This window comes from Eptatretus burgeri, chromosome 4 (genome assembly GCF_056783735.1).
Source record: "Eptatretus burgeri isolate ZD-2024b chromosome 4, Ebu_testis_v1, whole genome shotgun sequence".
Classification (NCBI taxonomy): domain Eukaryota; kingdom Metazoa; phylum Chordata; class Myxini; order Myxiniformes; family Myxinidae; genus Eptatretus; species Eptatretus burgeri.
In genome coordinates this window covers 66,556,853-66,573,731 of record NC_140964.1, presented here as the reverse complement: position 1 = coordinate 66,573,731, position 16,879 = coordinate 66,556,853, and the positions used below count along the sequence as shown (strand labels likewise).

Below are 16,879 nucleotides of genomic sequence, written 5' to 3'. Positions count from 1 at the left end.
TGTGTGTGTGTGTGTGTGTGTGTGTGTGTGTGTGTGTGTGTGTTTTATTCATTATCTCCATACGCGGGTTTCAGAAGTGGAATTGAATCCTCCCAGGTCTCAAAGTATTCACCTCCATTTTGGTAAGGGCGGTCACGAATCATGGACCATGGTGTGAAGTTTTGTCTCAAAGTTTTGTTCCGAGGGCTCTTTTGAAGATCGTTACTGAGTCCCTGACAGTTTCCAACTGTAGTTTGTTTGTCGTAATATTCCCAGGGATGTTTTTAAAGATATCTGTAAGGTTCTCCTTCATCATTCCCGTTGCTTCAATGATCACTGGTAGAATTTCGGATCTCTTCAACTTCCAAGGTTTTTTCACTTCTTTTTGGAATCTTGGTATATTGTCATTTTCTTGATTTCTGCATTGTTAGGCTAATACTGCTGGGTACTGAAACTGTATGTGTGTGTGTGTGTGTGTGTGTGTGTGTGTGTGTGTGTGTGTGTGTGTGTGTGTGTGTGTGTGTGTGTGTGTGTGTGTGTGTGTGTGTGTGTGTGTGTGTGTGTGTGTGTGTGTGTGTGTGTGTGTGTGTGTGTGTGTGTGTCATAACATATTCTCTTTGCTAACCCCACCCACCTCCCCTCACCTTTCTCTCTCCCCCTCATCATTCCCCCCACCTAATTAAATGCAACACTCTCCTCCCACACCTCCATGTGTTTGTCTCTGCCACAGACAGAAACACAGAGTCTCCATCTCACACCCCCTTCCTTGCATCCATCTCTCCCACAGTGTAGAACAACAATTGGTGAGTCATCATTCTCCCCACCTACCCCACTTCCTCGTTCTTCCCCTCTCTTCCCCTCTTACGTCTGTCTGTCTATCTGTCTCTCCCCTCTCCCTCACCTCCCTCCCCTCCTCCTCCTTCCTCTCTCACCTTCCCTCTTCTCTCTCCTCTCTCCCCTCCTCCCTCTCTTTCTCCCCCTACCCTGAATATTCCCGTCAACAAAGCGATGGGTTGCATATGCTATTAAGTTATAATATAGGCCCAGCTTATAAATTACAATGTTATAATTTATAAACCTAATTTTGTCCACTTAAATTTTGAAATTACAGTCTCAATTATCAGAATTATCACAGAAGAATTTTACCTGCACAAGCAGTGGCACATTGCACAAGCCGAGAAACCATCCTCTTCGCTCACACGTTCTCCTCAGAGCGTTTTTTTTAAATCTTATCATTATGTTGTAATATAACTTATGTCATAATTTATAAACTTCATTTTATACACATAAAATTTTGAAATTACAGTACATCAGAATTATCACAGAAGAATCTTACCTACACAAGCTGAGAAAACTTTCTATCCTAATGTCTGTTCCCCACTGTTTTGTCCTTCCCACTCCCTCCCCTCTTGTCTCATGCCCCCCCCCCCTTGTGTGTGTTGTGTGTTAGTTCTCACACGAGCCTCGACAAAGTATACAAAAATAATTTTTAAAAGCCTCTGTTGTGGTAGTATGCTTTTGAGCTTTCTTAGCATTTTTAAAGTACTAATTTAGTCGTTTTTTTAGCTCACCTGTTCGAAGAACAGAGAGCTATAGCGATACCCTCGGCGTGAGTGTGAAAATGTTAAAGTTTTTGGTGCAAGTTTTCCTTTATAATGTTTTTATCTACCACACTATTTTTTACTGATTACAATATACAAATACATATATTGCTTTAAAATTATTTGGATCAGACTTCACTGCATGCTTTATAAAAAAAATATATATATATATATATATATTCGACTAGTCTTTTAAAAATGATAAATGTAAAAACAGGCGAGCACTGGGTGGCTTTGACACCAACTCTGGTTTTTTAACCGTGTATGAGAAGCTGTATACCAGTTATGTGAGCCTATGGATATAGTGCCAGAGATAAGTGTATATATAGTGTGCGACTTCTTTTTGGCTGTCTAATTTTAGGAGAGACTAGAATGGCCCATTTGATCGCATGGTGCTGAGACTCCATCGCAGAGAAGATGTGCACTTAGGTGTCCATCATGTGGCATTATTTACAAAAGGTATCGAATCCAAAAAAGAAACAAGCAGAAAAAGGAAGCAGTTTGAACAGGAATACAAACCGGAGAAAAGGATGAGGAAGTATCGACCGGAATGTTTACGTGGCTTGATTACAAGGAAGACTGTTACGTGATGTTCTGCATGGTGTGTAGGGAGGTGAATGTGAGAGGATCGGAGGTGGGAAGGAAGCAAAATGCGTTTCACAACAGGTGCACCAACTTCAAGTATCGTGTACAAAAGCACCAGGAAAGTGAAAGTAACCAGCACATAATGGCAAAGGAGAAGACTGGAGATGCAGAGCCCAGAATATCAAAAGCAGAAAAAAAATGACAACAAAAATGAACAAACAAATGGTGCATAAAATGAAGTATCTATTCCAAAACGCTCATGCGATAGAAAGAAACTGCTGTCTAAATTATTTTGCTGTAAGTTAGTCGGTAGATGATTGAATAGCTGACGGGAGTGTTCTGTGATTACGAGTTGTAATGTTGCTGGAATGAAAAGTGCTGAAATTTGATCGACAAGTGTCATGAGAAATTGTAATTTAACCATGTATCGTGATTTTTATGAACCGATTCGCCATCAAATAATATACGGGCCACCCAAAAAAAATAAAAAGCATGACCCCTGTCCATAATTCATTTTCCACTTGCTTTTGGTGTTAATAAGCAGTTAATCACAACTCTAACGTTCACAGTGTGATAATAGAAGGTTGAGAATTCCCATATCATTCCAGCTGCCAATGTCACAATGTAATTTCATCAACTGATAAAATGTTTGCCAGGACATATTATAACAAAGGCATTTATGTCAGGATTCCCATTCATCCAAGGTCGACTATTCATCTGTCATTGCATGTCTAAGATGATGGGATAATGGGAAAGAGGGGAATGGTCGGCCTTGGATGACAAGAACACGTGATCCAATGGAAGGACAAACACCCCCTACCGAATGGTTGACGAAATAACCATTGAAGATTGTGTTACAAGTAATGCAGGCTTACGGTAAAACTATTATCCAAAGAGGATTTAATGAGGGTCCCTTGGTATTCATAAGAAATACATATTATGATGATAAACTGATATGTAACCCTTTTAAAAGTCATCAAAAACATAAAAGGATGGACATCGAAGGAACATGGTTTTTTTTTTGTCCCCCATCCCTCCAGCAAGGTCAGAGACGGGGGACATAAAAAATAGAGCTCCGACCGACCGACCGATCATCTGTCCATGTGCTTTTGTGTATGCTATATTTCAAAAACTGTTGAACATTTGGCTTTCATATTGCAGATATCTATTCCTCATGACATTATCTCAACCTGATTAGATCATGGCGGTGATTGGCTGAATTATGCTGCCATGGCAACCATCTCGGTAACTTGGCTTGTGTACATGATATTTCAAAAACCGTTCAAGATTTAGCTTTCATATTACACAGATCTATTCCTCATAGCACCCAAAAAGCTGGGGACTGAGTATCAGTCCTCCTTGGAGTATAGCTCCTTGTTATGATCAACTTGAATGCAAAATATTTCATTTGTTGTCGAATTGTTTTCGTGAAACATTTCAGACAAATAACAGTAAACATTTATCACAAAATAAATTGTACATTTTTGAGAATCATTCTTGCTCAACAACCAAATAACAATTAGGCTTCATGACAGAGCAGAGTTACAAAAGCCAGGAGCAGCCATCTGGATCTACGTACCGCTGTCATGGAGTAGAACTCGTCAACAAGGCTGTAATCGAAAAACGCAAGGAGCTCCACTTCCATGAGCAGTGTGGCATTGCTGGGGATACGAGGCGAGCAGCCGAGGGCACCGTACGCGTATGCAGGATATACGAGAAATTGAGAGAGTTCGTCCACTCGCATGCTGCAGAGTGCAACCTCCAAACCTGGAAGAATCTCACCTGCTTCAGGAGATTCCAACAAGTCACTTTAGAATCTCTGCTCAAGCACTTTTACTCCACCATGTGCTTTCATGTTTTCAGGCAAAATAAAATAAAATACAAAAAAAAATAAAAATAAAAAAATAAAAACTTTAAAAGGGTATACAGAGTATAGAAAGAAAAGCAAGGAACATAAAAATGTTAAGATGCACTGGGGAGGAAAAGGGATAAGCAAAATTATGTCAGCAGAGGGTGGCCTGGCATGAGGTTGGAAGGGTGGGGAAAGTCAATCAAAAACAAAAAGGCACGGAGAAGAAAGGGAGAATAAAGGGGTTTGGAGTAAAAGGAATGAAAAATATGGAGAAGACCATATAAAGCGCGACACCCAACTTTCGACAAATTCCACGAACCAATATCAGAGTAAAATTGCGTACAATTTTGGAGCAATTGATGATAAACGACTAAAATCCACCATGTTTTCTTTCGCAAAAATATCAAAAACCACTTCTAACCCCACTGGGTTAAACTGACCACATCTTGTTGGCCTGTAAGTCACACTGAACAGAGAACAGATTCCAAGCTAAACTTGGCTTGTCTATAATAATAAATGACTGTGTGTGTATATGTGTGTGTGCGTGCATGTGTATATGTGTGTGTGCGTGCATGTGTATGTGCATGTGTGCGTGCGTGTGTGCGTGCGTGCGTGCATGCGTGCGTGCATGCGTGCGTGCATGCGTGCGTGCATGTGTGCGTGCGTCCCACAATTCCAAAACTATGAAACCTAGTGACCTGAAACTTTCCAAGCATACGAAGGGAACTCCAAGGAAGTGCATGAGTGAAAATTGGGTGTTTGGGTTAATTAAAACACTCCTTTTGAAGATGATTAACGGCCTCTTTTAATGATTTCCTTCATCAGGCGCATCTTCGGCCACCTCGCTCTCCCTCGAGATAAATCCTCGGTTACCTCGCTGGGGTCTTAATTCGCCATTATTTTTGGCATTGCTCAACCATACCTTGACTTGAAACGATTTATTAACAATAAAGTATTTTTCCACGTTCCTCACTCATGTTAACGAATGCCTGATCATCCGATCTACGAATCATTGGCTACTTTGCAATGCTTATAAACAGCAGGAGACGCCAGCGTTCGTGGCTTTATTTCATTTTGGCACATGCCATGGACTTCAAGAATCTCTTAAACCGAACCGAATTACAAAAGTTAAGCTCCAGAACTGAACTTGGCAGCAGTTCCAACTGCTGAAAAAGGTGTTCATGTGTAAAATTCAAACATAGTTTGTTAATTTGTTTAATTTTGGGCGTCTCCGGGAGGTGTGTGCTTAATATGATGGATCAGTGATCGCGAATCACTAGCCAAGCCAGCCGTTCCTTATCAACCGTTTCGATGGAGTGCTTAAGCCACTTGGCGAGTGCTCTACAACATTCGCACAGTCACCGAATACTGTATATCGATCGACTTGAACAATGTTCAGGGGCCACTCGCATGCGTTGGCCCCACATTGTTCTGTGGTTTGGCGGTTGCTGGCTTGCTGAAAATGTGCAATTATATTTTACACCACGTTTAGCGTTTTTGTATGATCTTCTTTCATAACACGACCCACCACTTCGACATAGATAAATACAAATTTAAAAAATGAAATATTTCGTTCACATCATGGCAGGATAGCCAAGACATACGCACTCTCACTCTAATCTGTCTTGCCTGGGTTAGAATCCTGAACCAGCTATAAACTATCACCCCAGTGTTTCAAAGGCAGGGTAATTCATCAATGTGCGTGTTGCTAAACTGGACGTCACATCTGCCGGAATCTCCCCTCTCCACTGCTCCTCACTGTTCCCTCTTCCCTAAAAATAAATTATGCAAGCAATGACACAGGGGGATAGCAGGATGGCATGGAGGTACACACACTCGCCTCCGAGCTGTCTTGCCTGGGGTCGAATATTGACACAGCTATAAGGTAACATCTTGGTGTTTCACAGGTAGGGCGATTCATCAACACGTGTGCCGGCCCTCAGATGGACATCAAACAGGGAACCCGCCTGCTGGCATTAGTTGGTGGACTTTAGATATCCCACGGTGTCATTCATGAAGAGTAGCTGAGCTATCGTGGCACCATGAACAAATTCCAAATTCCTGTACTGACTTCCTGAGTCGGAGTGGCGACCTGTCCAGGATCGTAGCCTGGTAACTGCTTTGGCAGCACCAACACTCTGCCTAGGCCATGGTACATTAAGATGTTGAATAACTCGGGTGTGTTGAATTGCCTCAGCTGTCTCAACCAGTGCTTCCATACTCTCATAGTGGTTGCTGTGGCATTGCAATATGGTAGAGAGATCCGTTAGAACACATCTTTGTTCCTCATTGTGCAGTGTGCTTCAATCATCACAGTCAGGTCGTGCTCGTTGCAGCAAGACATTGATTTTGTGGTTTCTTTCCCATTCGATGGTAAGCACACAGCTGAGCAATCCGCAAAGATCAAAGACAGAGAGCAGAAACCGCCAATGGGTGAAGACATAAACGTAGAATATCGTATCGTCCTTTGTATTTGTATGAAATTAAATAATAATAATCCTAATAATAATAATAATGACAGCTACCAACTTGGAAAATACAGTAATACAACGAGAACAGCACTCGGTTCTGCCTCCACTAGGCAGAACAGTTTACGTTTTGTATCCCAGTGATAAACCAGATCTGCATCTGGACCTTAACCAATATTTCATCTGCTTGTTCTTGTAACCTACCAAACTCATACACAAACTTTTTGAAATACCATGCTACATATCATTTTTGGCCCCATCTCTCAATGGTAAAGCATCGCTTCTGTTTAAAATAAAAATAAAAAAACACAATTCTCATTTCTGGATCTTCACCAAAAATCAAATCAATACACCCTTGTCACACACGTAACCTCTCCATAAAGTTCCGTACAAATCCGTCCACAAAATTTTGGGATATCGTGCTATCGAAGGTTTTTGGCTCTATCTCAATGGTGAAGAATCAGTTGAAAGTTTCTCGGATCCGGATCTGGATCTGGATCTTCACCAAAATGGAATCAATTCATCCTTGCCACACACCCAACCTCTCCACCAAGTTTCATCTGAATCCATCCACAACTTTTTGAGATATCGTGCTATATATCATTTTGGCCCTATCTCTCAATAGTGAAGAATCACTTGTAAGTTTCTTGGATACGGATCTAGATATTCACTAAAGTTTAATTAATTTGTCCTAGTCACACATCCAACCTCTCCACCATATTTTGGCTGAATCCATCCACAACTTTGTGAGATATCCTGTTCCCAGACAAACAGATAGACAGGCAAGCAGTGAGGTGAAAACATAACCTCCATCTACCTTCGGTGGCAGAGGTAATAAATCGCCAATAGTCACTTATTCGAGTCCTTTCTCGATCATATAACATCCTCACAATATGTCATTGCCTTTTCTTTACTGTCATTGGGTCAAAACACTGCAGCTCATTGAAACTTTTAAAGGATGACAGGAGTTTGTTAGTCATCTGACCTTTACCAAGCCGAAGGCGCACTCTTTCATTGCGCAGGCGGCTTGAGTCAAATGGCTCATCACTGTACTCCAGATAGAAGTTGTAATGCACTGCAACAGGCATAGAAAGAAGCCCAAATATCAACGCAGAGGTTTTCAGGTCAAGAAGGACAGTATAGATTTACATTCCATCTTGCACGATGGAAGTGTTAGAACGAATACAAAAACAAAAAAAACACCAAAGAGAACATTAACTCGATTCATACCTCGTACAGCGGCAGTCTTTGGTATCACATCTCCTATACCTGGATGCAGTATGCACTTCAGCACCCCACCATCTCCCGACAGGTCAAACATGCTCCGCGCCAGCTTGTCAAATGGTGTCTGTGCATCACAATAAGGACAAACTCAAGATTGGGGAATTGGGGTCAAACAATGCCCTCTTCGTTGTCAATTTACATCACAAATTCCAAACACTCACCACATTCACCTCATCCGGGTCATCATCATTGAATACTCCCAAGCACAAGGATCGCATCTGTTCCATGCAGCAATCCCCAGTGGCAAGGTTGGCTGCAAACATTACGCAGAATTGGGAAAACATATTGGTGGCTGCAGAGTCTAGAATCTAGAGGTACGCACACGTGCTTCTCGGATGTCTATCCTGGGTTCGAATCTCGGCCAAGCTATAAATTGTCATCCCAGTGTTTCGAGAGAAGGATTATTCATCAACGTGTGTGCCGTTACTCGGGTGGACGCTAAACTGGGCATCGAGTCTGCCAGTATTTGTTGGTTGACGTTAAAATCCCACAGTGTCCTTTTGCGAAGAGAAGGTGAGCTGGCACCCTGACCAAATTCCAAACCCATGCTCCAACCTCGAGGGGGCACTGAATCAGTAGCACGGTTGCGTCACCAGCAAATGATGCTACCAGCAGCAATGTGCTACATTCAAAATAAGAAGAATATCGGTGCCCCCAATACCCAAGCGCATTACCGGTCATCAATAATCACCCCATGGTTAAACGTGTCAGATTTCAGGTGAGGTCACAAAATCCTGAAATAGTTTGGTTGCAGTTAAACTCTGCTCAACTTAATTATGGTAAAAGGGCATTGACATATGTTCCCTGGCAAGGAAAAAACAAGGGGTAAATTGAGGAGAAAAGATCAGTTTGGGAAAAGGGACATGGCTCGAAGAGAGGGAGAAAGGTGATGATGGTGAATTGACAAGGAAAGGTCAAAAGGAGGGTCATGTAGAGAAGTGCCAGTGAGGAATGATTAAAAAAACAAAATGAAAACAAATAAATAAATTTACACTTACATGCCTGAAATGATAAATATTTATTAAAATAAGAAATTCCCTTGGCCAAACTCATCCTAAACAGCCCAGGCTGATAGAATCTCAACATGAGAGAGTGGGTGGAGGGGCAAGGAGGGATTTGAGTATCTCAAGTAATTTGAGGCAAAAATGTGGAAATCCACTCATTGGTCAGCATGTCTGAATTTATGTTGACTGTGAAAAGGGTTGGGGGGAGGGGAGGGGAGGAGGAAGAAAGCCAAGATTTTGCCAACACTCCATACATACAGGTAGTGAACAAAAAAAAAATGGAAACACCAACGTAAAGTCACTTAATAGGGCGTTGGGCCACCACATGTGGCCAGTACAGCCTGTACGTGCCGTGGCAGAGCGTCCACCAGCATCTGGAATTCTGCAGGAAGGGTGCGGCATCATTCTTCCACGAGAAAGCCAATCAACCCACATGTTTGATGGAGGTGGAAAACACCATCTCATGCATCATTCCAGAATATCGCATAATTGCTCGACTGGGTTAAGATCTGGTGAATGAGAAGGCCATGACATATGGATAACATCAGCGTCATACTCATCAAACGAATGGGTGACCACACGTGCTCTGTGGATGTGGGGCATTTGGGGTCTCCTCTTGCAACTATACGAGCCATAATTATAGGCAACTAGGTTTGTGCAGCATTTTAATACACAACCCAAAGCATGCTGGGATGTTATTTGCTTCATCAATACAAGGGCCACACCTGTGTGTAAGCCGTTGCTTTGTCTCCCTCATTTAACCAGGCATTTCCATTTTTGTTTTTTGTCCACTACCTGTATGTAGATTGATATCCAAAATTATGCACAAGTGGACTGTTGATTAAAAATTATGTACGAGCATTGGGATAAGTACCATAGATACATATTACATACAATGAGAGAAATGGGAGATTGGGTTATCAATTAAAGAAAGACAAGGACTTCAAAAAAAATAATAAACGAGAGCGAAGTCGATAGCACACCATCGCAAATTCCCACGCTTCCTACCTAAAGCAAATTTGAAAGATGGCAAAAGGTTCCACCAGGATTGACCCAATATCGAATTTTGAATTTAAATCTTTTTCCCCATTTTGACCTGAGCTATGACCCTAAGCCCTACCCTCTGGGGCATAAATCAGGGGTGAAATCCAAAAAAAATCATTATATTTTTCATGAGTCTCCCAATGTTGATTGCATATACAGTTTCATTTTAAAATGTTTAAAAAAAAAGGTGCCCATAATTGCATTTTTCAGTATTTGACATTTTAACCTTTCCCCAGTGTGTGAGGCCACAAATGACTGCTCTTGTACCTTCATGCCATGTGTTGATCATATCCAGCAAGTTTGGTGAATTTCCGCACAACCGTTTAGGAGATAGCATGACAGCCGGATGGACAGACAGAATGACGGAGCCGATTACAATATCCCTCAATTGTTTTTTCAAAAAGCGTGTGGATAATTCATCAGTGAAACACGTCTAAGTTTGAGAAAAGACCATCCACCCTTCCACCAGAGATTGTGCAGATCACGAAGCTCTATGCACAATACACGACAAGTCTGACGTTGGAGAACGCTCTGGACTTACATGTTGTTTTGGGTATGAGCGGCTGGCACAGCTCCTCCAACTCCAAGATGGAACTCTCACCCCCAGCTACAAAGGACTGTAAATCCAAAGGTTTGCGAAGATTTATGGCTGGATCTTCCTCCTATCACATGCATGCAACAGAATCATGATGAAGACTCCAGAACTTCAACATCAATTAAACGCTTCACATTTGCAATGCCAGATAGAAAACAAGATGAGGAATAAAGAGTGGAGATTGTCAAGTGTTCTTACATACTTGGCCGTATCTTTATTACATACGCAGGTGGAAATGGGGGAAGGTGTTGGGAAAATTAAAATTGGGAAAAGCAAAAAAGGGGAGGGAACAGAATATGTATGAGAGTGTGGGAAGAATGAGGAAGATGTTTGGGATTAGATAGGAGCAAGGGGCATACTATATGCATGTATACATGAAGCATCCAGAAGTTGGGGAGGAATGTTAAACCAAAAGTTAATTTGCGCTTAAGGCCCAGTCACACCTTGACGTTTTAGCCAGCAATGGCAACGTATCAAAATGTATGTAAAACGCTGGCTTAAGGCCCGGTCACACCTTGACGTTTTAGCCAGCAATGGCAACGTATCAAAATGCATGTAAAACGCTGGCTTACGCTGAACTTTTGATGGTTTTTTTTTAAAAGATTCGGACGTATTCATAACGAGTTGGTCGTATGCATAACATATTAGTAACGGACACAGAACGTTTCAATGTCTTATAGATAACTTGCACCAACGAATGCTTAGCCTGTTGTCGGCGTTCACAACCAATGCCCAACGATAGTCCAACTTATGCATAGCACGCTGCACGTATCGCCGACGATCACGTGGCATAGGCTATTAAAAGGCTGCCGCACAATGATTAAAATCATAACCGCCAGAGAAATGGAAGTGTCAACATCACAGTTACACCTTGGCGATCTTGCCAGCGTATGCCGACCTCTGAAAAATGCATCTAAAACGCTGGCGCACGTCGAATACGGAATGGGTAAGTTTGGTTTACGTAAATAGAACGCTAAAGTACGCAATCATACGTCGGAGTAAGTGGAGTACGTCTTGAAATTTTAAACGTGTTAAACATTTTACGACGTACTTGCCGTATGCCTCACACGTTCCGCATGCGATGGGAATAAGTTGTACGCACGATATGAGATCGTTGGCACACGTCGACAAAAGTTACTTGTAAGTTACTCACAAGTCGAAACACGTCGAGGTAATGGTTAGCGTCAGTGTTCCAGACTCCCTGGTGTTTTTTGTTTTTTTTCTTTGGTATGACGGTGATGTTGACACCGATTTCTAGTGCGTTATAATACAATATAATTAATAGGCTGCCGCTCAACGATTTAAATCATAACCGCACTAGAAATCGAAGTGTCAACATCACCATCATACCAAAGAAAAAAAATAAATAAATAAATAAAAACCAGGGAGTCTGGAACACTGACGCAAACAATTACCTCGACGTGTTTCAACTTATGAGTAACTTACAAGTAACGTGTGTGGACGTGTCTCAACGATCGCGCAACGTGCCTACAACACGTTACTCATAGGTTAGAAATATGTTTCGGGTACGCTAAACATTACCTCGCCGCGTTTCGACTTATGATCAACTTACAAGTAACGTGTGTCAACGATCGCATAACGTGCCGACAACTTATGGCCAGCGTAGCGGAACTTGTGAGTCATACGCTGGCACAAGTCGTAAAATTTCAAGCATGCTAAAATTTGAGGACAACCGCAAAGTACAACGATGAAAGCCAGCGTACTACGACATATGGCAGTGTTTTTCAGCGTGCTCTCAATGTTTCCAAAACTTACCCTGAACTTATTCGACGTGTGCCAGTGTTTGACAAATTTTTCAAAAATCAGCATAAGCTGGCTAAAACGTCAAGGTGTGACTGGGCCTTTACGCAAGAAATAGATGGTCTTGACTGAATGGTGTCTCAAAAAATATTGTTTCAATCCCTCACTCTCAACTAATACAGAACTTAAACTTAAGCTGCAGGTATACTTCAAATGCTAAAAACCACACGAAGAAAAAAAAATTCCCAAAAGTTGGATGACTAAAAACCCCAGTTCCAAAAAAAAAAAAATCAAAAAATTGTTAAAAATGGATTTGGGCAATTCCATGAGAATGTGGACATGGCTTCAAAAACTTGAATTAATCAGATGGCACCTTTGTTCCTTCAAAGTTTTAGGCAACACATCAAGGGCTCAGGAAGTGGTGTTGCTTTCTCTTTTACAAATGGTTTCTTGAAATACTAGATTCCTTTATATTGACATTTCCATGACATCACAACTTGCAGAAGGGCCAAAAGGAATGCCGAATGTTGAAGCTACAGAATTATCACCCAACGACATTGATTGCTCAGAGGAACAAACTCTTGTAGCTGACGTGTTCAAGAAGGCTCCACCTGTCCAAAATGTTGCGCACATGCATCACTACTAGCTTTCCCCTGAAGATAATGCTAATACCTTGTCAAGTGTTCTGACCAAAGACATGAAGGACACTGATAAACACACAGCTGATTATCAGTGGCTTCAATCCAACCATCCTTGACGTTGCCATTACATGTCTTGGAACTCAACGGGGTCGAAGAAGAATTTTGTCTCGAGTAGCAGGGCCAGGCTGAATGGCAGAGCTAAGCTGTTCAGGGAACTGAGGCGTAAAACTGTACACCAAGGGTGGACAAGGAGGCCAATGTGCGAGGAATCTGTGAGGGGGTAGAGCATCACCTGTGGTAAAGTGATTCTCGTCCTGCTTACAGGGGAATTCGCGCATTGCGTTCCTCCAAGCCCGCAAGTCAGTGTACTGCAGTTAGAGCAGAGGGTGGTGGGCTCTTGACAGAGGAATCCGAAGTGAAGGCCCGCTGGGCCAGTTATTTAGAGCGGCTGTACCAGCCTGATCCACCAGCTGTTGAGTTGGATGTCAGGGGTGTTACTATCCCAAAAGCTGACCCTCCAATCAACTGTGGTCCACCTTCGTTTGTGGAAACACAGGCTGCGGTGAACCGGTTGAAATGGGGGTAAAGCTCCTGAGATCTGTGGCATCCGTACTGAACTTCTCAAGGCTGGAGGAAATGCTGCACTCGTTTTGTTGCATGCAGTTCTGTGCTATGCCTGGAATACAGGCATCATCCCAACTGACTGGAAGAGGGGCCTTGTTGTCCCCCTCTGGAAAGGGAATGGTGATCGCCAAGACTGAAACAACTACCGAGGGGTGACGCTGCTCTCAATGCCGGGCAAGGTCTTTGCTCGGAAAATTCTTGATAGGATTCGCCACCATCTGCTTGAACACCAGTGCCAAGAGCAGTCAGGCTTTATACCAAAGAGGTCAATGATTGACCATATCCTTGCTCTTCGAGTCCTCACCGAACGCAGATGAGTTTCGGAAGGGGCTGCTTGCAGCCTATGTTTATCTCTAACGCGTTCAATCCATTGAATTGGGATGCCCTCTGGAGGATTCTTTCATCATTGCTTCTGATTTCATCATTGCTTCCAAAGGACGATTCATGCAAAAATATCAAACTGAAGAGAACAAAAGCCCAGTACATCATGGAGGATGGTATTGCTTTCCATGAGACGATTTTTAGCTGAGAAACTACGGAAAACCAAATTGAGTATCCTTCTTGACGAGTCCACCGACAAAAGTCAGTCAAATCCTTGCAGTCGTGATGAGGTATTTTGATGATGAGAAATCTAAAGTGAAGGATTCGCCACTTGGCGTGATTGAGGTAGACGATAGCACTGCTGCGGTTGCGGGATTATACAAGTTTGCGAAAAAACTATTACATGATGTGGCTATACCACTCGCCAACGTTATCGGACTCGGTGCAGACAACTGCGCTACTATGATGGGGTCATTCAACGGTTTTCAGGCCCTAATTAAAATGGATGTGCCTAATATATTCGTGCAAGGATGCATCTGTCATTCCATGGCCCTGTGCGCCAATCACGCCGCCAAACCGTTGCCATCTTGGTTGGAGGGCGTACTACGAGATGTAGGAGCCTATTTTAGCCGCAGTGCTAAACGCCAACACGAGTTTGGTCTTATACAAGACCGGTTGGGGAAGGAGTGAAGCACAAAATTTTGGAACTGTGTGACACCCGATGGTTTTCGAGGGGCCAGATCGTAGGCCAGATTCTAGAACAATGGACATGCCTGAAGTTGTTTTTCCAAACCGAAATGTCAACGATCGCACGGAGAAGGATAAAGCTGGTCACATCTATCAGATCATGAATTTGCCTGGAACGGAGCATATGCTTCGCTGTTCCTACACTACATTTTGCCAAAGATTGACAGACTCAATACTCAGTTTCAGTCAAAATCGCTGAATATTCATCGAATATCAGATGCGATCCGAGATGGGAACAGGGGGCTCCTCGGTTTCTTTGTAGTGGAAACGAAAATAAAATCTACCGATGTAAGTGTTATCAACCCCAGTGATATTTCCATCCACAAGCCACTCATGGACGTAATTCTGGGCAGCAAGTGCACCGCCAAACTCCATGAAGAACCACTTCAAGCAAAAGAAGTAAGTTTCCGTGAAGACTGCAAGGCGTATTTGGTGGAGTTGTGCTTGCAGATTAGAGATCGATTCGATATGAATCCAAACGGTATGCTCGGACGCTTGAAAATAATAAATCCGCGAGATGCCTTGGGTGATGGAGACATGAAGTGAGCCGCTTCTATTAGCGTGCTGGCCACGCAGTAGTTTCCTCATTTAGTTCCAGATCTTGATGAACTTGATCAATGGCGGGAACTCGGACTTTGTGACGTTACAAAAGGATACGTTGATCCTGCCTGCCGCACTGCTGGACAGTCCAAAGAAATTCTGGGATTCAGCGAGTAAAATGAAGGACGGACTCAGCGGCCACAAATTCGACATAATTTCACAGTTCATGAAGTACATGATCGTGTCTTTGCCACATTAGTCGGCATGCGTCGAACGCACATTTTCTCAAGTCAATATGACAAAAACGAAACACGAATCGGTTACATGCTTCTACACTGGAGGCGCGGCTCCTCGCATACCAGCTTGTAACTGACCACGGAGGATGTGTGGCCTGGGAACCGTCCAAACTCATCGTCGAGGATGTTCGTGAGGGCCGGTGTTGGCAAAGGTACGAGAACAGAATGGGTCGTCAGAATCAGGAAGAATCGGTCACGTTCTATGACGTTTACGACTAAATTCTGGTATTATATGTGGGGTATGCCAACACCGACCCTAATCACGAACATTCTCGATTGTGAGTTTGGATTTCGGATGGTTGTGTGATCGATATATGTCGCTACGTTCTTATAATAACCCATCTTTTGCAATTTTATATCACCAAGTTAACACTTGCATCTTGTTGTTTTTTGTACTGTGTATATATATATATATATATATATATATATATATATATATATATATATATATATATATATATATATATATATATATATATATATATATATATATATATATATATATATTTTTTCCATCAGGCCATTCCGGGATTTTCCATGACGCATTTCCGGTATTTTCCATGACGAATTTCCGGGATTTTTCATGACGAATTTCCGGGATTTTTCATGACGAATTTCCGGGATTTTTCATGACCAATTTCCGGGATTTTTCATGACCAATTTCCGGGATTTTTCATGACCAATTTCCGGGATTTTTCATGACCAATTTCCGGGATTTTTCATGACCAATTTCCGGGATTTTTCATGACCAATTTCCGGGATTTTTCATGACCAATTTCCGGGATTTTCCATGACCAATTTCCGGGATTTTCCGGGATTTTTCATGACCAATTTCCGGGATTTTCCGAAATTCCGACTGGTAACGTTGGTGCGGACATACAGACAAACAAACGGACTCAAATGCAATCCCCTCTCCTTCGGCGAGGGTAACAAAAAATTCCTCAAGTTGGATTCCACAACATATCTCCATTCCAAAATATACAAAGAATTCCTGAAGTGATTGCTCCGAAGTCGATAAAAAAAGAATACAAATGAGGAAGATAGGAAGCTTTAATTATACATTAAGGGCGGGCTAGGCCACGAAACCGAGGTGAGGTAAAAGAGAAGAGAAAATGAACCTTTTTGCCAAAGAGAAAAAAACTTTCATCGTCGTCGCTGGAGTCGAACTCGGCTTCGGCTTCGGGTTCGGGTTTGGGTTTGGGGTCAGTAACGGCGTTTTGGTCAAGACGTCGGATAGCGACTTGCGAAGGCCCGAAGCTAGCCGCCATTGCTGCCTGAACCTGCGGCACTTGCTGCGATTGAGAATTAATCATTACCAATTGCTTCTATTTAAATTTACTTATTTTACTTTTAATATCTACTTTTCGAATAAAATTTGTACAAATAATATATTAGCGTTTCCAGAATTTGGATAACTTAATTATTTTTATCACATTGCTTCACTTTTCGTAAGACGGTAAACGACAGCCTTGCAATTAAAAACTAAGGACATACACCATTTATCATGGCGCCTTTCACAAGATGCAATCATGTTCAT

The 16,879-nt window shown here is 42.3% G+C and overlaps 1 protein-coding gene across 3 annotated transcripts in view; it reads right to left on the bottom strand.

The window, feature by feature from the left end:
• LOC147028261 (inactive peptidyl-prolyl cis-trans isomerase FKBP6-like) overlaps positions 1 to 16,654 on the bottom strand; it is a 116,021-nt gene extending 99,367 nt beyond the window's left edge. For 2 of the 3 annotated variants that reach the window (XM_085878511.1, XM_085878514.1), the window contains exons 1-6: positions 16,461 to 16,654; positions 10,359 to 10,479; positions 7,931 to 8,022; positions 7,716 to 7,833; positions 7,471 to 7,560; positions 3,745 to 3,947 (exon numbers count right to left, since the gene is read on the bottom strand). In XM_085878511.1, coding sequence (XP_085734637.1) covers positions 3,745 to 3,947; positions 7,471 to 7,560; positions 7,716 to 7,833; positions 7,931 to 8,022; positions 10,359 to 10,479; positions 16,461 to 16,610 — 774 coding nt within the window. In that variant the 5' untranslated portion in view covers positions 16,611 to 16,654. The remainder of the gene's footprint in view (positions 1 to 3,744; positions 3,948 to 7,470; positions 7,561 to 7,715; positions 7,834 to 7,930; positions 8,023 to 10,358; positions 10,480 to 16,460) is intronic. The other variant, XM_085878512.1, reaches the window with a different exon arrangement.
• Between the last annotated feature and the right edge of the window lie 225 nt (positions 16,655 to 16,879).